Source organism: Catharus ustulatus, chromosome 2, assembly GCF_009819885.2.
Source record: "Catharus ustulatus isolate bCatUst1 chromosome 2, bCatUst1.pri.v2, whole genome shotgun sequence".
In the NCBI taxonomy this organism is placed as follows: Eukaryota; Metazoa; Chordata; class Aves; order Passeriformes; family Turdidae; genus Catharus; species Catharus ustulatus.
In genome coordinates, this window is record NC_046222.1 from 476,336 (window position 1) to 502,015 (window position 25,680).

Sequence of the window (25,680 nt, forward strand, 5' to 3'; positions counted from 1 at the left end):
ATATTAAAATGAGGCTTCCCTGATACCACAGCCTGGTTTTAGGCACAGAATGCTTTTATGAGCTGTAGCATGATAAAATGATTTCAACAATAATCTCACAGATGCACAGCTGACATTTATAATGGTAACACACTGGGAAGGGGATGTGTGCCATGATACATGACAAATGGAATTATCCTTGGGTCTAAGCCCCCTTACCTCTCTGAGCTAACCAGCCTTGTGATATTGATCTTGTACATCCCCAGCAAGCTACTCTGGTATTTCTGTCTGCTTCTGGAGTCCCTTTGTGCCCTGACACTCCAATCAGTTTTGTAACCAGAGCTCTTTAGCAAAGGCTCTTCTGCTCACTGCTGCCTGACAGAAATACCTCACAGGAGGAGCCTGCCCTGTCCATCCCATGGACACATTCCAGCACCAACAGGGAGATCAGAGCAGCTCCAGTGACCTGCAGTGAACCCCAGCCCAGCCCACAGAAAACCTCTTCCCAGCAATATGTGCTCCTCATCTGAAAAATCCGAGGGTCAGAGGACACATCCCTGTTTAGGACAGTGTATTTAACACTCATTATTCTGAATGGCTTTGAGCAGGTCTCTGCCATTGCCACAAATCCCCTCTGTCAGTAGCTCTGTCTCAGCCACAGAGATACTGGTGTGTCTAAGCATTCTGAGACAACCTTTCTGCTCTTTTACTGGGGAGCCATTCCTTGTGCATAATGTGGCATTGGAGGATCTGCTTCAGCAAAGCTCTTAGGGAGCCACCTGAGTAATTTGACTTCAAAGTTGAGTTTTTGCATAATTATTTTGCTGATGAGGGACTGAGGAAAACACTTAAGAGCCTGTGAACAGAAGGCTCAGGGCTAAAGCTCTGGATTTGACAAACGAATTTTTATTACTGGAAAAGCATGTTGACATGTCTCCTCAGCTATTCAGCGAGTTCTGGGAGAAATTTCAACATTACAGAGAACATTTTCAGACTTTGCAAGAACTCTGAATGTGGCTTTTGGGGCAGAGACCGAAAGGGTAAAACCTTCCCCACCAACCAGCAAACAGATTGGAGCTGTATTTGTAAACACAGAGCTGTGTCTCTTAAAGGTCAGAGCTAAGCTTAGCCCAAGGGTTGGAGTGTGTTGACAGAACTGCCAAACAGCAAGAGCAGTCTGAAGGCAAAAACTCTCACTTGAAATTTTCCAGTCCAAATGGAGCTGTTTCCAGAGCTGTAGCTCTGCCTGGGTTTGTGCTTGGGCTTCTGCTGCACTTTCTTGTTTTCCTGATTTTTTTTTTTTCAATACAATGAAATATTTCCTCATTGCTCTCCATTTCTAAGCTGGGTTTGAACTGCAGAAGCTGTGCTGACTCAGGTCATCCTGAAGGAATTCTTGCTTTTAAGCTTAGGCAGCCATACAAAGAGAACTCCTGCACGTGGCCCCTGCTGCTGTGCCATGCACATGGGAACGTGCCAGCACTGCTCAGAAGAGGATGGAAAATCCCTGTGTGCTGCACCTGTGGGGCGAGGTGCCAAACCCTCTGTGGTTTCCTGCAGCAAAACATTGTTTGTGAGAGCTCAGTTCCACCTGGGAATTCTGCCCTGAGTGACTGCTCTGCTGAGGTGAGAGCAAACCCTGCTCATGGTTATTGCAGTGTTCACCTTTCCATGTGCCTGAGTTCCAGCAAAAAGCATTGGTTTATCACAGAATAATGGAGTGGCCTGGGCTGGAAGGGACCTTAAGGATCACCCAGTGCCACCCCTGCCACGGCAGGGACACCTCCCACTGTCCCAGGCTGCTCCAGCCCTAATGTCCAACCTGGCCCTGGGCACTGCCAGGGGTCCAGGGACAGCCACAGCTGCTCTGGGAACAATTCCCCCTACTATCAAACCTAAACCTCCTCTGTCAGTCTGAGTCCATTCCCCCTTGTCTGTGCCTCCATCCCCAGTCCCTCTCCAGCTCTCCTGAAGCCTTTTTAGGCTCTGAGCTCTCCCTGGAGCTTCTCCTGTCCAGGTGAGCACCCCCAGCTCTCCCAGCCTGGAGCAGCTCTGTGCCCTGCTCTGGGCTCTCTCCATCCTTGTGCTGCTGGCCCCAGGGTTAGGGCAGCTCTGCAGGTGGGGTCTCACCTGACTCAGGGGCAGAATTCCCCATTTCCTGCTGCCCAGGCTGTGGGATCAGCCCAGGATCTGCTGCATCCCCCCTCGCTCCACCTGGGCGCTCCCTGCTCCTGCCTGCCCCGTTCTGGCTGAGCTCAGCTCTCCTTTCTCACAGTGACAGCTTCCCTGGATGGATTGGATGAAATGCGCCCTGTTTGGATGCTTTCAGAGGATGCAAACACATCTGAGACTTCCAGGGGAAAAACAGGGGAAGCAGCATCTAAATCAAAATGTTGCCAGCAAGACTCGGGGGCAGAGACAATACTTGCTGAAGTCTCTCTAGTGCCTTTTTATGGCAGACATGACAGCCAATCCTGATCCAGACTTTGCTCACGCTCTGTAGAAAAGAGAAAGTCTGATCATCACATTTTAAAATTGAGTCACAAGTGGCTTCCAGTCAAGCAGAACGAGCAGCTGCTGCCAAGGAGGAGGAGCGCAACGCTGGACCCAGGCTTCCCCCACCACTCCCATCATGTCCAAACTCTTCACGTGACCATGATGCACAGACAATCACACCACAAGTTTGCACATGGAAACATTTGTGTTTGCCTTACAAATGTTTGCTTTTTTCCTTTCTTTCTTTCTCTCCTTCTTTTGTTTTGTTTTGAATCTCCTTAAAAGACAAGCAGAGTCTGGTTGGGGCTGACTGTCATGTACCCAAGGTAGTGGTAACGAGCAGACACTGCATCCCACAGTTTGCTGTGGATGATGGTAAACTCCAAAGAAGGCAGGACAGGAAACACAAAATCCTGGGGCACTTTCACACACAGGGCAACCACAGTTAGATACACACACCTGCCTGATACTGTAAAACCTCAGCCTGTGTTTTACTGACAGATTGCAAGGAAAACAAAACAAAAAAGCTCCAAAACAAAGCAGAAATGCTCTTCTTTCATCCAACCTCCTTCAAAGCAATTTCTGTGGGGAAGCTCTTTACCCTCTCAATGCAATAATGCACCACTAAAAGCAAGTGCATCTTAGGTCGATACAAACTTTATTCTCTACCGTATCTAGGAAAAAATCCTCTTTATTTTTAAAGGTTTTTTTTTTTTACTTATGCCTGTTAAAGAGGAAAGAAAGAACTGTACCTGTATGAATGCAGAGATGATTTTACATTCCTTACTTAAATATTTTTAGGAATTGCATACCAAGGTACTGCTGGGCTTTGCCTTTTTGGTTGTCGTGGGGTGGGGTCTTTTTTTGTTCAGCTTTGATTCAACTTGAAATGTTTGTCAGAAAACATTTTCTCTCTTTTCAGTGGGCCCCAGTTTTGGTGAAAAGTGGTTTAATTGGAAACCTTGGGACATAAAGGCGTTGTTTAGTACATAGATCTATCTGACTTCCCACATGGAGTAAGCATCACTGCCCCTCCTTGGCATCTGAATAAAACGTCAGCTGTTTCCAAAATCATCAGCAACGGGGGCTTGTGACTGGGTTGGATGCATTTACAGAGGGATGGGACTCATACCTGCAGAAAAGCCACGGGAAACAAGGGTTTGGCGTTGGTTTTAAACAACATGTTTGACACGTGCCTACAAACTCAACAACCCTTTGGAGAAAGAGCATCCTTCCTTGTTTGGCAGCTGGAACAGTTCTCCTAGGGCAGCTAAGGCTGTTTGTGTTGGGATGGAGCCCAACATGTTCCTGTTGCCAAACTCTTACCAACAAACTCAGTTCAGCATGAGGCACCTGTTGCAATCAAACTCCATTTGAGCTGCAGACCTCCTGCGTGCCCCCCTTCTCTCAGGTGCTCGCCCTCCTTCCTCCTGCTCTGTGGCAGTGGCACACGGCTCCCCTCCCCTGTGCCATCTGCGTGTGTGAGATCAGGTTTTACAGTACATGCTGCGTTTACAGAGGGTGGAGTTTACCAGCACAGAAGCCCTTGAGCAGACTGTGGGACGTGTGCGAGAACGAAGTGTAACCGGTGTACCTTGCTGCATGAGAGCTCCAACTCCAAACCAGAAACTATTTAGTAAAGTAAAATTGTTTTCCACCACATCTGAGTCTGGGTTGCACGGGTGGGGGTTATACCACTCGTATGGTGTAAACCTGTGGCAGTCAACAGAAACAGTCTGTAAACATCGAGCAGAGGACACACAGCAAACCTGCTGAGAGCGCGCCCCGGCACGGCACCACGCGGGGAACAGGCACGGGAGAACCGGGCTGGGACAATTTGGGATGGAGGGTGTCCCAGGACACGCAGGAACAGGCACAGGAGAGCCCAGGCTGTGACAATTTGGGATGGAGGGTGTCCCAGGACACACAGGAACAGGCACAGGAGAGCCCAGGCTGGGACAATTTGGGATGGAGGGTGTCCCAGGACACACAGGAACAGGCACAGGAGAGCCCAGGCTGGGACAATTTGGGATGGAGGGTGTCCCAGGACACACAGGAACAGGCACAGGAGAGCCCAGGCTGGGACAATTTGGGATGGAGGGTGTCCCAGGACACACAGGAACAGGCACAGGAGAACCCGGGCTGTTCCTCCTGCAGCTTTCACTGACAACCTCACCCAACACATCCTAATTACTGCTGCAACAATATAATTAAGGGTTGAATTTATGCACGGCTGCCAGCGCAGTGCCCTGCTTAGCTGAGGTAATGAAGTCAGGTAATAATGAACCCGTTAATTGGGAGAGGATGTAGCTTGGCATACCCAGAACGAGAGTATCAAAAATCGTGACAAAAGACAAAGTTTTCAGGTTCAAGTTACAACAGTTCTGCGTGCGCCCGTCAAAAGAAAAGCAATTCCCAAGTTAGATGTGTCGGAATTCTGCTGCAACAATGGAAGCAGGTGTTGTGGAGTGACCAGACTGTTCCCAGCTCAGTTCTTGCACACAGAGGGAAACACATCCTGCTCAACAGACCCCCAGTTAGGACCAGCAGGTTTAACAGCCCTGGGAGTGAGGAGCTCCCCTGGCAGTGTTCAGAATAAATCCCTCTGCCCGACCTGGAATTTTGCAGGGTTTCAAAAAACCACCACGTTCAGTGAGTTGGGCAAATGTCTCCATCACAGAAAGAGCAAAAGAACCATTGCTATAAAGTGGCCATGAAACTCTGGCAGCAGAGCCCTGTCTTCCAGACTGGGAAGGTTTTTCTAGCCCTGGGTACGCATTGCAATGTATTACTAGGGTGTACATTTACACCTCAAAACAAAACCTGATTTTCTTCTCGTGTTTCTCCTGCTGCACTGGTTTACAGTTCAGCAGAATTCACTGCTCAGACCTTCTGTTCTCCTGGCCTTTCCCCCCCTGGTTTTGTCCCTCTCCAGCAGCAGCTGTGCTGAGGTTTCTGATAAAGGTGAGATGCTCAAGGTCACCCAAGCACCTTTTTCCACAGGGTCTGTGTGACATTCCTGGCTCAGCTACTTGGCTCTACCTTCACTGACGTAACAGCACAGCTGACATGGCATTAGCAAAAAGGGAAATTTTGGCAGAAAACACCTTGTTCATCCACTGGAAGCGTGCTTGGAACAGAGCTTTGCCAGTCTGCAACCCTTCACAGTGATAAAAACGTCAGTGCTTGAGTTTAAAAATTAATGTAACAACAACAGGGCTGCATAAGGCTCAGAGACAAATGAGAAATTATGCAGCTGCTGAAAAGTTGAAAGAAGTGACAGGAGAATTATACCAGTCTGTGCAAATTATTCCCAAGTATTTGTTTTCCAAGACCTGATGTCAAAATGTGGGTAACTATTTAATTTACTGTGACAGTGCTAAGAAGTGGATGGCTTCTGGGCTTATTAGAACCAACCAGTATTTGCTGAAACAGTTTGCAAATCTTACAGAAATCTTGGTGTATTTGGAGATATAGACAGGTCCTGATGTGGGTTTCAAGAACAGCTTAGCTTAAAATGGATAAATCTAAATTAACATGAACACAATTTCACTTCCTCAGTCTGTGCAGCTGAATCTCACTAGGCACTGCTTTCACCATCAGCTCAAGGAAAGCATTTGTGTTCCCTTCCACTGTTCTGAGGAGCACAGGGCTGGGGGATGTTTTCAGTCTTGGCACACAAGTGCAGAAAGGCCAGCCTGCCAGAGAGCAGCAGATCCAAGATTAGTCATGACTGAGATCACGGGTTGTGTACAGTAGAGTTATTATTTATGGCACAGCGAGGCCCTGAGGGATGTGGTGAGTAATTGTTCACCTCAGGCCACCCCTGGAAGTCACCCCATGGCCTCTCCTCCTCTTTCACAGAACCATTTTGGCTGGAACACCTCTAAGGCTGGACCCCCAGCAAAACTGGGTTCACCTTTTGGGCCTTTCACCTTTGAACTGTGTGCACCGTGAGTGGAAAAGGGGAATGCCTACACACAAGTAACAAACTCCTTTTCAGCCTCCTGATGAATCCCACTGGATATTTCTCTTGGAACAGTCCTTGAAGAAAGCAAAACCCCAGTGCAACAGAGAAAAGCAGTGTTGATGAGAAAAGGTTTTAGGACGTGAGAACCCCCTTAGGATGGTTTGATACTCCAGAGCCCATCCAACACCTGCGAGGGGAGAGGCTGTGGGTGCATCCAAAACTCTGTGCTGGCCTTACCTGGCAATGACAAAGAGGACACAGCTGACTCCAAGGCAGGCCAGGAGAACATACATCCAGATATCTGGGGAGAGAGGGTTTAAAAAGGAGAAAACGCCGGGGTTGGTCCCGTTGGGCTTGCGGTACAGGATGCTGATTCCCAGCGTCATGAAGGGCTTGGAGAAATCAATCACTTTCTCTCTGACATAGGTGATGGTGAGAGGAGCAACAGCCAGGTCGGCTTTCTGGGGACACAAAAGGGGAAATGCTCATCTCCCTCATGTTCAGCACCCCACTGCAGTCCCCTCCATTTCTTTCCCAAAATGGACCCGTTTTGGCTCAAATTCAACACAATTTAACATTCCTAGGGGATTTGGGGGTGTGACATTCCATTTCCTCTGTTTTCAAGGCGGGGGACATTTGGGACATGGATGTTTCCCCCCAACTCCCTGCGAACTGCTCATTCAGACATTCCTGCTCTGATGGGTGACACGACAGACAGAGCAGTGGCTCTAAAAGGTGCAAACCCCAGCAAGGATTTCAGACACAAAATGAAAGGAGAACAGAGAGAGAAGGGTCAGTCTTACATGATCTATGAGCTCCTTGACCATCCCATTCCACTCTCCCTTGTCATTCTGGGCTCCGTATTTGCCGTCAGAAACGAGCTTGACCTCATAGATGAAGCCTAAAATGTTTGAGAGCTCCTTGAGCAAGTCCAGGCAGTACCCCTCGAATCTGTCATTGCCGTACAAGGGCTTGTCAGACTTCTTGTACATCACATAGGGATCTTCCTGCAGGAAAGCACAGCGGACAGGCACAGTTAGATCACTTTCTCTACATGATGGTGATGTTTTCCAAAGGGACTGCAAGGCCATGGAAACCAGCAATTTACTGTGTGCGTTAAAAGCTGTTCTGGGTGTGCTGACAAACTCACTGAATGAATCAGTGATGAGCATAAGGGCCCTCATTTTCAGTGGAATGGACCAGCTGTGGCTCCCAGGAGCTTTAATTCCAGCTGTGCCCAAACTCGGACCCAAGGTCCAGACCCTACATTATCCCACTCCAAGGGACAGAAAGGGATACTGAAGGAGAGAGGATCCCAAATAACAGAAAAAAAACCCATGAGGTGGACTTAACATTTTATGTTCTGTGAAAAATAAGTGTTTACTGAGAAAAACTTTCAAATGGATAGAAGAGGGAATGGACAGCAGCAAAGCAGATTGCAAAGGATATCTTTGCTTTCCCTTTCACAGGATTTTGGATAGCAGAAGATCTGGGCAAGCAGTTTAATGTGACAGAACACCTCTAGCAATAGACAAGTAGTGTAGAAGGAGCCTTTGAAAAAAAGGGCATTACTGGGGATGCAGAAAGCACAGGGGAGAGCAGCTCCCGAACACCCAGTCACACCTTTCCCATTGCTCACAGCAAGAGCTCAATCTGTCTGTCTGCTGTTTACCACTCCCTCTCACCCTCTTGGTCTTGCAGTGAAACAAAGGATGAACTAGCAGTGACTGCAAAGCTGAGTGCTTGTGTGTGTTCCTTCTGCTGGGAGGAAAAGCGCGCAGGGCTCGTCTGAAACGCTGGAGAAGGTGAAAGAGGTTTGGAGGGAGAGGTTCCCAGGAGTCTCCCACTGGCAGTGTGGTGTTTTTGAGTGATCCCACGTGTGTGTGGGTGGGTCCTGAGCCCGAACGTGCAGCTCTGGGAGCCTTACCAGGATGGTGGTGACGATGAGCGTGCGGTTGGCCAGGGAGTCCGTGATGTTGGTGGAGCGGTCCTTGTTGCTGTCCGTCATGTTAAGGCCACTGTAGGAGTTCCAGACCCCAATCTGCACACAGGAGAGAGGGTGAGAGCTGCCCTGATCCCCCAGCCCCCAGAGCCCTGGCTCAGGGGTCACCTCAGGAAGGGACCCAGTGCTGGAGGAGGGCAGGAGCTCGGGGAGCAGCGACACCACGGGCTGATTCAGAAATCCAGGGAATGACTGCAGAATGCATCCATGCAAACCCAGGAGCAGTGAGTGGCACTGCAGAGCTGGGGTGGCCAGCTGCCTACTAAAGTGGAACATGATGGCTTAGCTCCCTGCTAAAAAAAGGCCAAATGTCAATTGTTATGTTTTTTTAAAAAAAGATTTTGTCAATGGTGGAGTTGAGACATGTGGCAAGACCTCTCTTCTGATGGAACAGGCTACAACATGAATAAGTACATCAGAGCAGGCTGATGGATGCTGCCCTTCTGCTTGCCCGGTCCCTGCAACAGGTTCAGCAAAGACTACTCTGTCATTGCTGGACTCCTGGACATGCCAGAGCTATCCAGGCGATTCCATTTCACACCCCAGCAAACATCAGTGGCCAAAGGCAAATTCCTTTCTATCCCCGGAGACAGTGAAAACTTCCAGTATTTACTGCCCAATCCAAAGCCTCCAGGGGAGATATTTGTGATTTTAGAGGATTTGGATCCACGCTATGAGGGCAGAAATGATAACCATGCTATTTCTTCAGATCAATATTTACCCAACTTAAATGCAGTCTGGAAGCATCTCCAGTGTTTTGCCCCTGGATTTTCTTGGCCAGCCAGGCTGAGGGCTGGTGTGAGGAGCTCCAGGTGAGGAGCTGGCTCAGGCAGTTTGGTTGGTGCTGGGCATTGTGGAGAGCACAAACATTTCAAGCAAACTCAGGGCTTGTGTCCCCAGGTGCCACTGCTTTTGCTTTGCTTTTCCCAAATCCTTAATGGGGACATCCACGCCATTAAAAACAAAGGTTTATGCCAAGCATTTGTCAGTCATTCCCTTTGCTTCCAAAACTAGATCAGGCTGGGAGGCTGATCTGGAAAGTGCACGGATTTACCAAGGAGATAAAATACAGAAAATATCCAGTGTCCTTGGGTTTGCACAGGGTGGACGAGCCCTCCTGCTCCCTGACTTGGATTGTGCTGGCTGGCAGCAGGGAGGGAGGGCAGCCGGGGGAGCAGGGAGCACACAGAGCACACCAGGAGAGCGCTGCACATCTGGGCACAGGGACAGCACCGCAGGGCAGCGCTGTCCCAGGGGAGGAAGAGGGGGAAGGACATGGCTGGGGGAGTCCTGGGCATGTCCTGCAGTTTAGTGACAAGTCTGAGAGGTGCCATGTGCCCTCCCCAGCGAGCCTGGGCTCTGAACCCGCTGTGGTTTGGTTAAATCAGCTCAGCAGAACGCGAGTGCCTGCAGTCAAAAGGGGGATTGTTTCTGCATGTCAGGGGATGGTCTCCTCCCCAGGAAGGAGGGGAGAGGGCCTTTGTGCCTCAGCCTGTCCACTGGAGATCAATCTGGGTTGTTATTATGGATGTGCTCCAGGAGAACGCTGAAAGGGCTGCAGAGGGTGTTTTACACTGGTCTGTTCTCACAAAAACAACACAAAACCAAACCTTTCTGAACTGTGTATGAGGGAGGGGTGTGGAATAACACCCACAAACCACAGACAAAACACAATTCTAAGCACTACAAAAACTTCTTCTCCTCATAGAACAGCACCCAGGGGTGTAAGTCCTGTGGGGAGCAGTGTGTGGAGCTGGTCTCCAAATCCCACTTTTTGTGTTTTAAGCACCTTATGTTCAAAGAGGGATGAGATTCCTGGGGTAATTTCCATCTTTTACAAACAAGCTTAGTCCCAATTTCCATATGTTAGTGGATGACACTTAATCATCTCTATTATTTTCTGTAAGGAGCTAATAACACACTCATCCAAATTTTGAGGCAGGGATGCTTGCCAGCACTGAGAGGTTTGTGTGGGGAAAAACACTCCCAAGCCTGCACTTAAACCAGACTTAGGAGCTGATGCCAATACACATCCAAAACAGTGTAATTGTACCCCTCAGGGTAAATTTTAGGTGAATCAGGAAGGATGAGAAAAGGACTGGTTTTGCTGCAGCAGGGGTCTCTACTCAAAGACGGGAAAAGCACAGCTCCCAAGAAGTAAAATAATAATTAAACCCCCCTGATTTTGGTGAAAAAGCTGAATCCTGCCAAGATCTTGTCAGTCTTTGCAACTACAGTGTCTCAAGTAGAGAAAAACTTATCCTACCAGGAAAATCCCTGCTTTCAGAGAGACTGCTGTCTCTAAACTGCAATAGGAGAGTCACCATTAAAACCCAAAGGCTGAGTGTGAAGACCCAGCCCACAGGGTTTTGGCATCACCAAACCTTGTACAAACCTTCTTCCACACTTTATATAGATGATTAGAACCCTCGCCAGCAGCCTTGGTACAGGGAAAAACGAACAGAGTGCTTCATTAAAAATGAAAAGAGAAGCTGTCTGGAGAGCTGTGTGGGAGCAATTACAGTTAAATTCTCAATTAACCCATCAGCAATTACCACCCAGAGCTGAGCCAGCACACAGAGCAAGGGCCAGCAGCCTCAGGAGCTGCTGTCACCTGTGCTGGGCTTTGGGACACCCCAGGGCAGCCCATATCGCTGGCTGAGGGCTGAGAAAAGGCAAAGAGAAAAATCCAGCCTCAGAAACCTGGAGAATTCTCAACATCTCCACCTCGCTGAGGTTATTGCCTCCTTTCCTCTCTCCCTCATGTCACATTCATCTGTGCACTGCTATATAAATTTATCTATCTCTATATATGAATTTACCATCCACAGTTGCAGTAGCAAGAGTTGAAAATGAGGTGCACTTAAAATGATTTTTTCCATTAGGTAAGTATTGCCTGTGCCACATTCCTCTCCCATATCTCGAAATGCACTGTAAAATAAAACCCAATCTGAGCAGCTCTGCTTTACCTCTGACTCAAATCACTTGAGAATAGTGGGGTTTTTTATCCCAGTCACAGGAGACTGCCCTTGCCAAATTGAGTTTTTGCCACGTTTTTCCCTACCTTTTCCGTGCCTTCCTCCTTGAGGCTGATGATGTCCAGGTCGAAGTCCTTCCTGAGCCCGTCGCTTTTGTTGAAGGTGATGCGCCCGGTCAGGCCCTCCCAGCGCGCCTGGGGACACAAAAAAATCCCCTTTTTTGCTGTTTAGTTCCTTTATGATATGTCCTGCATTTTGCAACAAGTCTGTGACAATTTACATAGACTGATTTACACGCATCTGGTACTGCTAAAAAAATACAGACTGACTAAAGAGAAAGGGAGAATTGCGAGTGCCCAAAGCCAGGGCAGTTCTGCACTGCACAAGGATTCACTAAGGAGCTAAAAAAGGGAGTCTGCTCTGTCCAGGCTTCCAGGAGAAGCCCAGCCACTCACAGGGATCCATAAAAGCTTTGCAGGGTAAAGCCAAGGAATGTCACATTTGGGGGAAGGACAGCACATGGGTCACAGGCAGCCCTTCCCTGCTCCAGCCTAACCCAGTGAATCCCAACCCTGGTTTGACCCCTGGCACCTGGATTTCCCTGTGCTGGGGAGCCCTTTCCAGGCAGGAGGACCAAGGGCAGGGAACTTTCTCCACAGTTTCACCTCCTGTACCTTGTGAGCCTTGAGGTGAGATCCCTCTCCCTCCCAGCCCGTTTTGTCCCCAGAGCTGGTGCTTTCCCATAGAACAAAGCCATGGGTTTCAAGAATCCATTTTTGGGCGGTCCCCCATTAGATTCAATTTGTCAGAGACACAAGGAGAGCTGACAATAAATGATGGCACTGTTCCTTGGTGTGTGTCAGCCATATAATTTTAAATTACAAGCTTTCCCACCACACAGCGTTCCTCGCCTCATTTAATTTACTGCAGACAGAGCACAGAAGTAAAGCTGCATTAAAAATCACCACACTTTCAGACTGGTGCTTTCCCTCCCTGTTTAATCTGAATTGCAGCCCTGAATCTGCCAGATTTAATCTGAGATGCTGGGGAGTTCTCACCACGTGTCTCAGGCAAATCTGGTGCATCTGGAATTTGTGGAAACAGCAGGACTTTGAAACACAAGTAGTAAAAGAATGGAAAAGCCTTAAAGCAACAAGTTTGCTGTGAGATTTTCCATCTTAATGACTTGGTACACACAACCCCAGCCCCACTCAGAGCACCAAACAATGACCCAAAAGTGACTGCAGCAGGAACAGGAGCCAGGGAGGGTTTCTCACAAGGGTTAAATGAGATTTAAAAACCCTAATGGTGAGGAACACGCTTCAGATGCTGTCAGAATCCTAAATTTAATTTCTGATTTTTATTGTATTGCTTCTAAACCAAAACAGAGAAGGCAGCACATGCAGAGTTCTTGTTAATTAACTGAAATGAAGCAGAACTCCTGAAAAGCCAGGAGCTGCACGTGTGTGTATCACAGAGATGGGATTTCACGCCTTCACACACAGGATTTATAGCCATTTTTATGTTTCTGGTGACACACTGAGTGTTACAGGACATAATAAAAGCTGAATTGACAGCTGATCAGGTAATTGATCAGAGAGCATCACTGTGAGCAGCTGCTCAGACCCTTTCTCACTAAGGGAGCAGACAGAACAGGTCACAGCCACAACTTCAGCCACCTCCAGAGGCTGGCAGGCACCTGCCACGGCCAAAATACACCAAGCAGCCTAAGAGAGCTGAGAAACTCCCTGTTTTGCTGTGAAACTCCCTGCTTTCACTGCCTGAAAGGATGAGGACTGCAGGTAAAGCTGAGCCCTGGGGTTAAATATTCCAGTTACAATCCATATCAACAGATTGATGGGAAATGACAGCAGCAGAACAGAGCTGACTCAGCCTCCAAGGTCAAACACTCCAGAGGAGTTTTGTCAATCATCAGAGGGTCTTTGTACCAACTTCCACCTCACCCTCTCAGATCAATGCAGCATTCCATTCCAGCCAGAGCCAGTGCACAGATCAATCCCAGAATCAATCAGTCCAGGCTTATCACAGGATCATGGAATGTCCTGAGTGGGAAGGGACCCCCAAGGACCACCAGACAAACCCCCCTGAGCACCCCTGGGAGCAGTGTCCAAACTGACTCCAGAAATCCCCCCAGCAGACCACTCAGTTATTTACTTTGCACAACACACCTGTAGTTTGTATGATCTCTCTTTTTTCCTTCTCTTGCTGTTTCAGTGTAACTGGAACATTTGGAAACTCTCCCCTGGAGGCAAGCAATCAGGGTTTTTCTCTGGCTTTAATGGGAGTTTGGTCAGAAATCAGTCACCTGGACTGGCCACTGTGGGAGGAGTGCACTCAGGAGCTGAGTGAAGTCGAATTGGAGACAAGAATATTTTCCTGCTTACTCTGCTTTGTTGTGGGATTACTCTAACCCATGGTATACACATTTAATTCTTGGGGTTATAATATGTTTATTTAACATCAGAAATTCCTGGGCAAAATGAACACCAGTTATTGATTAAATGTACATTCCTAATTAACTACAGGAGTGAAGGAACTGATACTCCCAAATTTCTGATGAGGGCTTGGATGGTGCCTGACACTTGAATGAAAAATTTCAAAAACCTAGGAACACCTAAACCTACAATGCTCAGAACAGCTCAGGTCACTTTTGTGTAACCCAATCTCCCAAGGTCACAAATGGCAATACTATAATAATAAATAAATATAATAATAATAAATATAATAATAAATATTATTGTAATAATAATAATGATAATAACCACTGCCAAAATGCTACTGGCCAAGAACAGCTTAATTTTCCTTTGGTTTTCTTTCCTTTGGGAAGAGAAAGCCCCTGCTTGACTGGAATTGCAGAGAGAGCTGCCAGATTGCAGTGACAGCAATGTTGCTTCTCCTCGGAGTGGAAATCGTGTGTGATGAGCCACACATCAACTTGTCAGCTCTTACAATTAATCCTCTTATTAACAGAGATCCCCCAGGATTAGGGAGCACAGAGAGTTAGGGTATGACTTTGCCATTATCCTGCTCCAAATCTGGCGTAACTGATGGAATAAAGAGAATTTCAGCGCTCGCCAGCACAGGGGTTTATCTGTGGAGATAAACTGAGAATTACAATGCTCCACAGCCTCTTCACTTGGAAGAGGTCCAGGAAAAGTCCTGAACTTTCACTGAGCAGCATGGAATGGAAATAGAGTGAGCAGCAGAAAGGAGGGGTGGGATCAGACTGGGCTGTGGGCATGGAAAATGTAACCTGTGTGTCGTGTTTGAGGAAGCTGGATGCAGTAAATATGTCCTGAAAAGATGTTTTGTGTAGCAAATGTCAAAACATCCTCCATATATTCAGATAAAGTCACTTTATAATAGTTCTTGCTTGTATTTTATAAACAAATCTACTGCCCAGGTAGCATTTAATGAGCTGAAAACAGAAGGGAAGAAAACACATCTAATCTTTTTGTCAAACAGTTTGCTTTGATTTTGGACATCACAGTATCAGTGCAAATAATCTTTTATCAATTTTCACCAATTCAATCTGCATTTATTCTCAGCATGCAATCCCACAATTACTTTGCAACCTGGGCATAGATAATTCCATAAATAAGTGTTTTTCCTCTTGAAATTTGATTTCAGGATGAGAACGCCTATTGCCATTGCCCTCAGCCTCACTGTCCCCTTGGGAAGCTGAGCTTTATTTCCTAATAAAGCACCATGGGATGCAGGTCAGGCAGGTGTTTTGTTTGCTCTTCCTAATTAAGAGTTTTCAGGTCAAAGGAACAGCCAGCAGAAATGCACTTCATGGACTAGAAGCAAAGGTTATGAAAAGTGAGACAAAGAAAACAGATTGTTTTAGTGAGAGTGGATCAAGTGCTAATCTTAAATTATCTGCTCGGAATCAGAACTGATCCCTCTGCAGGTGGATTGCTTTCCCTCCTGTCATAATTCACATTTCTGCTTTTCTGTAATGCAAACCCTCCAGCTCCTTCTCCTTCCAGTACTGAATGCAGATGGATGGCTCTCACTCCTGCTCTCAGTGCTTGGCATGGATCAGGACAGAAACAGCAGCAACTGAAATCTCCTCAGATCTCTTTGCTCTCTGAGATTCTTCTCTGTGATTCTGCTTGAGGGCATTTAGCAGTCACTCAGAATCCAATCTGCATCTCTCTGCAGTTTTTTTAACTGTGCCTGGACTTGAACAAGGGGAGCCCACATGGGTTTCTATGATAATTGAAAAATAATCATGATCTGGGGCCTTATGCTTTAGAGGGGACATGAGCAGAACTTGATCATTCAATTCTAAACTTATTTCATGTTTGCCCCCAGTTTTCCTTCAGAAAAGGTGGGATAATCCTTTCTGTCCCTCTGCAGACAGACAACAGCCCCCCTTTCCCCTGAGAGGGGTAAGGAGTCCCTGCAAATGCCTCCAGAAGGGCTCAAAGATTGTAAATCCTTCAGCTGGGGATGCCCTGGGTCACTGACAGACACAGCTTCTGACAAGGGTTTACTTCTCATTAAAAACTCCTTAATGGGCTGCTGCAGAGCCTTGATCCCAGACATTTCATAGCACCGACCCACAAAGCAAATGAGGTGACCTCAGTTCTTTTCACCACCAAAACAAAATGCAAAATCTCACCAGGGAGCCACTGAAGCACTTGTTAACTCCAGCATCTGCAGGAATCACTGTAGGCAGTGAAACTGGCTTATTTAGGCTGGAGTGCTGAGTATTTGTCTTTAGATCAGTCTGTAAAATGCCCTCACAGAATGCCAGTACCACATCACAAAACAGCAAAATTAAATTCTACCTGTGTGGGCCCAAGTTATCACTCTGCCTCCTTGACCTTATTTTCTCCATGCCTGTTCACTGATTCCTAATTATAAAGTTCCTCTATCCCTGTTGAACAAACCAGCCCCTAACATACTCTAGGGAGGTATTTGCTGTTTGTTTCCAACTCGTGTTTTAGGCTTTACAGGAAATTATTACACCTTATCCTCTGCTTTTAACAATCACCTTTTTTTTTTTTGCTACATCAGACACGGGAAGATAAGACCCTCAGAGTATTTAAATCAGTGTTTTACTGACGATGAGGGACTCTATTTGCAAGGCCATCAGTAATTAGCTCCCATATCTCACTGCATGCAAGGGAAGCTGCTTGTCCATGATAAATGAGAGCTGTGTCACACTGTTCAGGCTTGGAACTGATCTGTGGGGTCCACCTGGTACTCTTGGGAAAAGGATTTGGGTTTAGGCTGCTGGGTATAACCAGAATACCCAAACTACTCTGGGTTAGGCTGCAGTATTAGTTTTACACTCATCATCCCCGCAAAATAACTAGGGCATCACTGCAGGGGCATTCCCTGGTACAAAGCCTTTAGCTAGATTTCAATTTCATTATAATTATTCTTCAAACACAGGGACTGAGGTGGGGAAAAGGTAGAAAATATGTGGGGCACTCCACACGGCTTCTAATTTTCACTTCCACACTTCCCTAAGGGAAAGGTTTCCATCTGAAAAATCAAAATGCAACTGGGACTTTGGAAAGAGTGAAGGCATTCCAGCTAAAATGTGTATTTTTAGGACATCTCTGGATCAAGCTCAGTCATGGATTTTCTTGTAAGACAAGAATCTTACAAGGATATTGTGAGACAGAGCATTGCTACGGGAGCATTGCCCCTGTGAGTGCCAGACCGGGAGCACAGCAAGGAGCAGGACAAGGAGGGAGGAGGAGGTCAGCCAGGACCCCAGGGAGCAGGGGCAGGGTTCTGCACTTGCCTCTTTGATGAGGTTCATGAACCTGGGCCCGAAGCGCCAGGGCTTGTGGCGGTGGCACTGCAGGGAGCTGACGGTCATCTGGGCGGCGCGCTGCGACGCCACGGCCACCATGTACACGGCGTCGTACATCAGAGCCGCTTCTGTCTGCGGAGACAAGCCTGTCAGTGCTGCTGCCAGCCCTCCCTGCGCTCCCAGCCCTTCCCTGCGCTCCCAGCCCTCCCTGCCTCCTTCTCCTGGGGAGCAAAGCCCAGTTCTGCGCCTCATTCCTGAGAGCGCTGAGCACAGCCAGCTCAGGGCGTCCCAGGCGGCTGCAGAGGGGTTTTATCCAGTCCCAGGTGTATCAGCCACTCGTGTCATGGCACTTGGGATTCCCAGCAGGTCAGGCTGGCCCTGCTTTCCAGGGAAGCCAATGCCACTGATCACCTGGAACACAGCCACTGCCCAGTTCTGCTGCCTCCAAGGGAGCGCTGCCCTCCAGGACCCAAATGTGTGCAGTGGTGTCCTGGACACAGGGGATCTGTCCTTTGGAGACCTGTTTCTGGGGGCATTAATCTGGACTCACACATCTAACTTCCCACTACAGCCCTTGGATCCTTGGATATTACCCCATAGATTCAAATACCAAAATTACTGGATGCTCTTTGTTCACTGTGTTTCCTTTGAGAGTGGGTCTCAAACTACATCATACCCTCTGTCTCACTTTGTCACTCCAGAAAAGTCTCACCTTCACCTGCACTGTGCTCTCACAATGAGGTGGGAATGGCTGTGGCTCCCTTAATGATGCTGCACAAATTACCCTGCAGGTAAACCTAATGAATAATTAAATTGGGGCCTGAAAAAAAAGGCAGTAATTCTGTAGATGAGAAACTGGGCTCCTTTATAGGAACTACACAGCTGATCAGTTTTCTGGGTTTTTTTTTCCATGCAATTCCTCTGGGAAATTAATCCATTTGCTTCTTTGTCTGTGCCATTTACCTGAGTAAATTACAACAGCATCAGTGTTACCAGTGTTGGAGGGTTTTGCTCAAATGTATCTGAATTTAAGGACTAATCCTAAGGTGGTGCAGAAGAGGAATTGGTGTTGATGGGATTGTCAGAGTCTGCCCAAAATAATGCTCCACAATGGGAACAAAAAGCTTTGCTTTTCCCAGTGTTATATTTGGGACAATGTAACAGGAATTCCCAGGGACAACTTCCTCCCTGCTTTGGGCACGAGTGGGCACAGTGACACTGCCAGGGACAGCACACTTCGTGCAGCTCTCCTCTGGATGTGCAGACATTTCTGAATTCTCCCTGCAATCACCTCCAATAAAATCTATTTCTGAACACTTCTCAGTCCATGAGATACATCAGCTCCTCCTGCAGAGAGGTGGCAGCCCTTCACCCTGTCACTTACTGTCATCATGCCATCCAGGAGCCCCGTCTCGGGCTTGGGGGGCGCCTGCAGCCGCTCCATGGACCACTTGTCCACCACGGAGGACACGTGCGGGTTCTCGATGTTGAGCAGCCGGAAGCCCGTCATGTTCACCCCGCTGTACCTGTAGGGCTCCAGGTCCAGGGCAAACAGGTCCTGAAGCACCAGTGAGAGCACAGACAGAGCCATTCTTAAAGGGCATTGTGGGGCTCTTCCCACCCTGGCTCCCCTTTGAGACCTGGCTGGGAAATTCCCCCCCCGGTGTTTACAGCGTTCCTTACCAGTGTTGTAAAAAAGTAGTGGTAGTATTCTGTCATCATTCCCATGGAGAGAATCTGTGAAAGAGATGGAAAGGTGAAGGAACCTTACTCTGAAAGCCCCCAGTGTGCTGCAGTGCCTTTGAAAAGCAAGGGTTAAACACATCACAGGTCATGAGAGCTTGATTGCAATAAACCCACACTTTTCTTTAGGAGCCAAAAATATCCTGTTGTATTGAAATGGTGTTTTTATCACCTCTGCTCAGGAAAGAGATTAAAGATTGCAAAACTTCCAGGACAAGAAAAATTACTAGAGATAACGAGATGCTGAATTTTAAAATCCTTTAGTCTGCAGTCTTGGAAGCGTTATAAAGGAATTTATTAGCAGACAGCACAGCTGGGAGAAGGGCTTAGGGGCAGGTTTTTGTCATCCTCATGTCCCCACATGCTCTCCAAGAATCCTGCCCTCTCTGGGATCTTGTGAGGAGGAGGAATTACAAAAACTGCTGGGGAATTCATTGCCAGAACAGCAACACAGACCACGGTTAACTCCTGCTCAGTCCTGATCACAGCTATGTAAGGATCCTTATTAATTCCCTTTTAGGAGAGTTTCTGGAGTGCCTGAATAGCTGTTTGAAAACAGTGGGATTTGGCTGGCTAAAATTCCCTTTCCTGGCAGAACCCTCCGAGCATCAGCTGACTGCTTGTCTATGGCAATTCCTCAGATAAACAAAAAAAAAGAAAGAAAAAGAAAGGGAGGAAGAAAACCCTGAACTTTCTGAGCTGCAGCAGATAATAAAAACCAGCTCGGTGTTAATCACAAACAACTGATCCATTTCCAGCCACTAAAAGTCAAGCCAGAAGGCAACTATTTCACTGAAATGCTCCACTGGATTTACACATCAAAATTGCCTTTTTTATTCCTGATTTTATTAATCCCCTTCTATTCTGTTTGGTGTGCTCTGTTTCCCAGCCGAGCCTGGACTCAGTCAATGATCCTGACTGCAAAACCACCCCAAAACAAGGCACCAAAAATGCCCAAACAAGCAAGCAAAACCCCCAAGCCCCACAACAAACAGGAACAAAGCCCTGACGAGAACCTCACAGGAAACTGGGATGAGGTTTCGTTGCTCATTGCTATTTAAATTACTTTGCATCTAATTATGTAAATAATTACGCACCTGATACAAATGTCCTATTTAAATAATAATGGCTTCTAGTTACAGTGGAATTCAGGTGAATGTAAACTAGGGAAATCAGCCTCAAATATTCTCCTTGTACATCTCCTGCCCAGCCTCCCCTGTATAACGTTTGTTCTTCAGCCAAACTCAGAAATGGCTGGACAATGGGAGATAAAGACCCTTCCATCCCTAATTATCCATTCCAGATCAGGAGCCTGGGCCTTGTCCTTTGCAGCTGTGCCCTTTTAGCTGTGGGTCACGAACCACAAAGTGCATCCAAGAAAATATCAGTGGTCAAATTATACATGGTGAGCTGGAAGAGCCTGGATAAAAATCCTCTCTTATGTCTGAAAACCTGGGGGATCTGCTGCTGGTGTTTGTGCTGTGGAAGTGGGAGCAGAGCTAATCCTGCCTCTTCCTACAGGGAGTGGGCTCCAGGTTCCTCGAAGGAGCACAGTCAGGAGCTGAAGTTTTCTATTCTCACATCTATCACTGTACCAGGAATGTGCCCCGTGGTGACACCTGGTTTTCAGCCTTCTGTAGGAACTGAATTAATGATTCTTTTCGTTGTCTGCCACCTCGTCTTTGCAGGATGCTCTGTGAGAGCCTCAAACCTGATTAAATATACAGTGCACTTCCTCAAATGTATTTTGGGGGTGTGAAGAGAGGAGTGGGTAATTTCAGGTTAGCAGGGACATACTTTCTGAGAGGTGAGTTTGCCTAGCAGTAAAATCTGTGCTCACTCCCGTGTGCCAGCACAAACTGAGGGTTAAGCACAACAACTCAGCCTCTCCAGCCAAGTTCCTCAAACAAAAGGCAACATCAGACTGAACAGGGTGCAGGATAAATTGCAGGATCTGTGCATAAAACAGATGGCAATTTGCAGGAGCCAGATTTAATTTACTCAGGGAGTGCATGTCTAATGCAGACAGAGCACCAACCCTCCATCCACCAAAAATTCCAGGGAAATGCTGCAACCAGCCAAGGAGGGCCAGGCTCGTGGGGCTGCTCAGGGACTGAGGAAATCCAGTCAGAGAGAAGGGGGAATGCTTCAGGGAGCTCAGGGAATAGCTTGTTCAGCTGTGGCAGGCTCTGTATTTTGGCTGAATTAGGTTATTGATTCACCTGTTCTTGTTGTGCACACAAGGAAGCGTGGCCTGACAGGGGTTTAGTGGAAGCCATAAATAAGCAGAAATTAGAGAAGAAGTCTGTCTTTTGTGGTGTTCTGTGAAGCAGAGGCTGGAGGAGGTGAGTGAAGAGCTCTCTGGTGCCAGCACAACTCCAGCAGAGCTCTGGGCTAATCCTTCTGCTCCCAGCCTGGGTCACAAGCAGTGCCTTGGCTGGTGTCCCCTCCCTGCTCCATGGGCTACCAAACACCTACTACACCACTTAAATACAGCTCTGGGGACAGCTCTGGGTGACCCTGAGTCCTGCTCCTGTCAGAAATCTTCTATCATTTAATAACACCACCTGCTTTTCCTGTGACAGCTGCTGGGTTGTTTGCAAAGCCAAAAATATTCTCTACTGACATCACAGAGTTTCCTCGAAATGATTTCTCCAGTGTTTGATCTCTTTCTTCCATCCAGGGTGAGGTGACAGAGGGGATGGTGAGGGCAGGGATGGGGAGGTGAACCAGGGAAGCTGCAATCAGAGGAGTCCCCGAGGAATTCGGAGCCCTCCACACCTGCACATTTCACAGCTGCCTCTGGCAGGGAGGAACTCAACCCCTGAGTTACTGCTGCCAGCATCCACGCTCAGCCACAGAGCTAGCTCTCAGAAAAGCCATTTTCCCTTCCTTTCTAGCCTGTATTTATGTTGTTTCCTCTCCCACAGCGCTGACCCACAGGTGTACCTCTCTCAATTTTCCTCTTTTCTCCCACACTGTCATTCCCCCTCCTTCCCCCAGTTCTTCAGGCACTGGAGAGCATTCTCTGTATCTGCAGCCTGTCACTTGTCTGCTTGATCCACATCCCACACAAACTTTTCTGCTGCTTTGCCCTGCTTTGGTGCATCTTTCAGCACTCCCTCCTCTTCCTTTGACACCCGGGTTTTGTTTTTTTGGGGTTGTTTCCATGCTCAGCCTGGCATATTGGGAGATTTGTGCCTCCTGCAGGGTGCCAGACATCTGCACCTTTGAAATCTGTGTTGTCAGCTCAACTCTTCCCCCACAGATCTCCTTTTGGAGCAGCCAAAAGTGGAGATGCTTTTGGGCAGAGTGGGGGGACAGCCCACTCCCCCTGCCCCCTGCACCTCAGATCATTCACACCAAGAAAATCCTGACAATTCAGAGCAGGACAGCACTGCTGAGAGCAGGAAATCTCACCCTACAAGCTCGCAGGAGCTGTGTGCTGCAGCTGACCTAGGGCTCTGCAAGTCCCAGGTTTCTCCAGCCTGGAGAGGAGGATTCCAGGCTCCACACAAATGCAGTAATTGCCTTTCCAACCTTGGCACAAGGCTCCCCCTGCCCAGTACCTGCTTGAGGATCTCGGCCGCCGTCTCGTGCGAGCAGTCGAAAATCACGTAGAACTCCTTGCCCTTCTTCATCTCCTTCAGCAGGGGCCTGGCATCCTTGTTCCCAGAGGGCAGCTGGCGGATTTTGATCTTGATGTTGTATCTGGAAGGGGCTTTGATGAGCTCCTGCAGGCGAATCAGACCTGGGGAACGACAGGCAATGACACAATCACCATCCTGTGGAAGCACCCCAGATTTATTGTCAGCTAAACAGGGTCTCTCACACTCCACACTCCCTGAGGATCATTGCTACTTCCACATTTGCCAGCTTCCCAGCTAATATTTAATAAAGTGCTTCATCCCCATGTTTGCACTTGGCTTCAACACCCAAATATTTAGAAAGGTGTTTTTAACTGGCTGACTACAGGATATGTTTGCATTGATGTAATTCAATACAAACATACTGTAGTGTGTTTAAATTGAGACATAAAAAGCAAATAAGGCTTATTCCTGTGCAGCTCATTATTACTGCAATACCAAACAGCAAGGAGGTAAAACTGAGGAAACATCCCCCTGACTTCCCTGCCTTGTCCTCAGCAGCTGTGAGATCGTACAGAATCCTTTGAGATGCAGCTCTACCTCCTCAAACACAGGTGACTTCTCAGCTGGCACAGCCTCACATGCCTCAGCTGAAGCCAGTGGAGCTCAGCCAGAGCCTTGGCCAAGTGTTCAGACACAGTGCAGCTCCACTGGCAGATTCTGCACTCCTGTGTAATTTGCACTGCCTCCAAAACCGGGGGAAGATAGTTAAGAGCTCTTTGAGGTGTGTGATTACAGCCTCTCATTATCCATGAATGCAATTCACCCACAAGAAACTCCTGATCTCCTGCTGAGGGAAAGTAAAAGGCTGCCTTAAAAATATGCACGGAGAGAGGGAGAGAACACAGGCAAGGAGCGCTTCTTGAACAAAAATCAAACAAATTATTAAAATGAAGGAACTCCCGCCTCTCCTGCTGGAGTGGGGATGATGTTTGTGTGGGGTGTGAATGTGTGGTGTCCTGGAGAAGCCAAAGCAGCGGTGGAAAGAACTGCAGCTGTTTTTCTGGAGTACACAGCAAAAGCCATGAGCCCATCCAGTGCCACCTCCCATGAGACCAGGGCACTCTGAGCCCTGTCCAGCCTGGCCAAGATGCTTTTATTTCTTGTGGTGTGACGATGTCAAACATCAGGGATGACAAATAAAAGAGCTTGAGTTGGACTGGCATCACTCTCACCCCAATCCAAGGACTATTTATACTGATCAAAGCTGGCATGTTTACTTTCCTGACTCTGGGTTAATAAGATGATTGATGAATGATTTACTTTGTAAATACCTCTGCAAACAAAACCTCTTTACTATCAGGCATTTTTTGTAGCTGAGCAGGTGCACAGCACTTGGTGTTTTGGAATGCCAGTTTGCTTATGGGGTGGGCTGGAAAAGACCTCTCCTTGTTCCTATTCTGTCCAGAGGATTTATCTAGGAGCCACTGGATAATGTCCAGAGAGGATGAGTGGTCTGGAGCATCTCTCCTGTGAGGAGAGGCTGGGGGAGCTGGGTCTGGTCAGTGTGGGCAAGGGAAGGCTGAAAGGGGATCCAGCAATCCACACAAATATTCCATTGATCCACACAAATATCCCATCATTCACACAAATACCCCAGGGGCTGTCAGAGGAAGGTGCCAGACTCTGCTCAGTGGTGCCAGTGACAGGATGGGGAGCAGTGGCCAGGAACTGAAACCCAGCAAGTTCCACCTCAGCCTGAGGAAGAACTTCTGTCCATGGAGGGGCAGAGCCCTAGAACAGCTGCCCAGGGAGAGCCTGGAGTCTCCATCTCTGGGGACATCCCAAAATTCCTGTGTCAGCTGCTCCAGGTGACCCTGCCTTGGACTGGGTGATCTCCAAAATGTGGGATTCTGGGATCCTGGGATCAGTTTGAAGCTGTGTTATGGATCCTACAGCCGGGAACCAGCCCCACTCACCCGTGCTGTCCTCGTACACCACGGTGACGATCTTCCAGTTGTAGTAGAGCACGAGGTCCAGCACGGCCCTGCTGATGGCGGCGTAGTCGGGGTACAGGTTGATGTAGAAGGCGTCCCTGTTGTCCACGGTGGGGTGCTTCCAGCGCGTCTGGATGTGCGGCACCTCCAGGGCGTTGCAGATGGACTGCACGGCGCTGACCGACGAGCTGTGCGCCGGCCCGAACAGCGCCGCCACGCCCAGGGCCAGCTGGTCACACGCTGGGCACAGGGACAGCCAGGCTTAGGGGGTGACAGCAGGGCCTGGGGGTGCTCACCCACAGCCTCCATCCTCCTCCCATCCAGCCCACCCCTCCAGAGGGAGAGCACGATTCTGGTCTGACTGTGGTTCTGAAAATGGCTTTACTGACCAGCTTTACATCCTTGACCCTGCTGGCCACAAATAAAACCTTCTCTGCCCATGTCCTTGCAGACCACACGGATTCCTGAACTGCCTTTATCCTGGAGGAACCAGGAGCCCTCTGGCTCCAAAGGAATGTCCCAGGAGTGAAATTCCAGACAGTGTAATTCATCCCTGGAGCCACAGCAGGCTCTCCATGGATCCCCCGGCACTGGCACCTTTCTCCCTGGGTGAGCTGCTCTCATTTCAGGCTGCTGCAGGGACACCAGCAGTACAGGGCACCACCATCTCTATAAATAATCCGTGTTTACAAAGCAGGTAGGAATGCCTAAAGCCCTTGGCAACAGCGGGGGAAATGAAGAACATACACACACTGACATTTCATACCCCTGCAAATCAGCCAAATACATCAACAAAGGTTTCCTTCTCCTTGTGCCCATACCTCAGCCTGAAGAACCCTGCCTGGAGCTGTCTCTGCCTTTATCTTTTTCTCCTGTGTCTTTGCAGGCTGACAGACAGGAGATGAAGTGATATCAGTTATTCCTGTCCATTGTTAAGATTTACTGCCAGTGTTTCCAACACTGCTCCTGACTGGCACAAAGCTCTGCCCTGATCTGCAGGGCTGCTCTCCTTGTGAGGCTGAGGAGTTCAGAAATTACTCTGATTGAGGGAAATATTGAACACTCCAACTTCCACAATGAGCTGAGATTCTTTAAATCCTATTTAGCTCTCTGGCTGTAATAGAATAT

At 48.2% G+C, this 25,680-nt stretch overlaps 1 protein-coding gene across 2 annotated transcripts in view; it reads right to left on the reverse strand.

Moving 5' to 3' along the window:
* GRIK1 (glutamate ionotropic receptor kainate type subunit 1) overlaps positions 1 to 25,680 on the reverse strand; it is a 73,141-nt gene that overhangs the window by 13,729 nt on the left and 33,732 nt on the right. Inside the window, exons 3-13 of one of the 2 annotated variants that reach the window (XM_033084400.1) lie at positions 24,535 to 24,792; positions 22,538 to 22,719; positions 18,909 to 18,962; positions 18,610 to 18,783; positions 17,214 to 17,357; positions 11,512 to 11,619; positions 10,843 to 10,887; positions 8,373 to 8,486; positions 7,249 to 7,452; positions 6,683 to 6,906; positions 4,070 to 4,188 (exon numbers count right to left, since the gene is read on the reverse strand). In XM_033084400.1, the coding sequence (XP_032940291.1) occupies positions 4,070 to 4,188; positions 6,683 to 6,906; positions 7,249 to 7,452; positions 8,373 to 8,486; positions 10,843 to 10,887; positions 11,512 to 11,619; positions 17,214 to 17,357; positions 18,610 to 18,783; positions 18,909 to 18,962; positions 22,538 to 22,719; positions 24,535 to 24,792 (1,626 nt within the window). The remainder of the gene's footprint in view (positions 1 to 4,069; positions 4,189 to 6,682; positions 6,907 to 7,248; positions 7,453 to 8,372; positions 8,487 to 10,842; positions 10,888 to 11,511; positions 11,620 to 17,213; positions 17,358 to 18,609; positions 18,784 to 18,908; positions 18,963 to 22,537; positions 22,720 to 24,534; positions 24,793 to 25,680) is intronic. The other variant, XM_033084409.2, reaches the window with a different exon arrangement.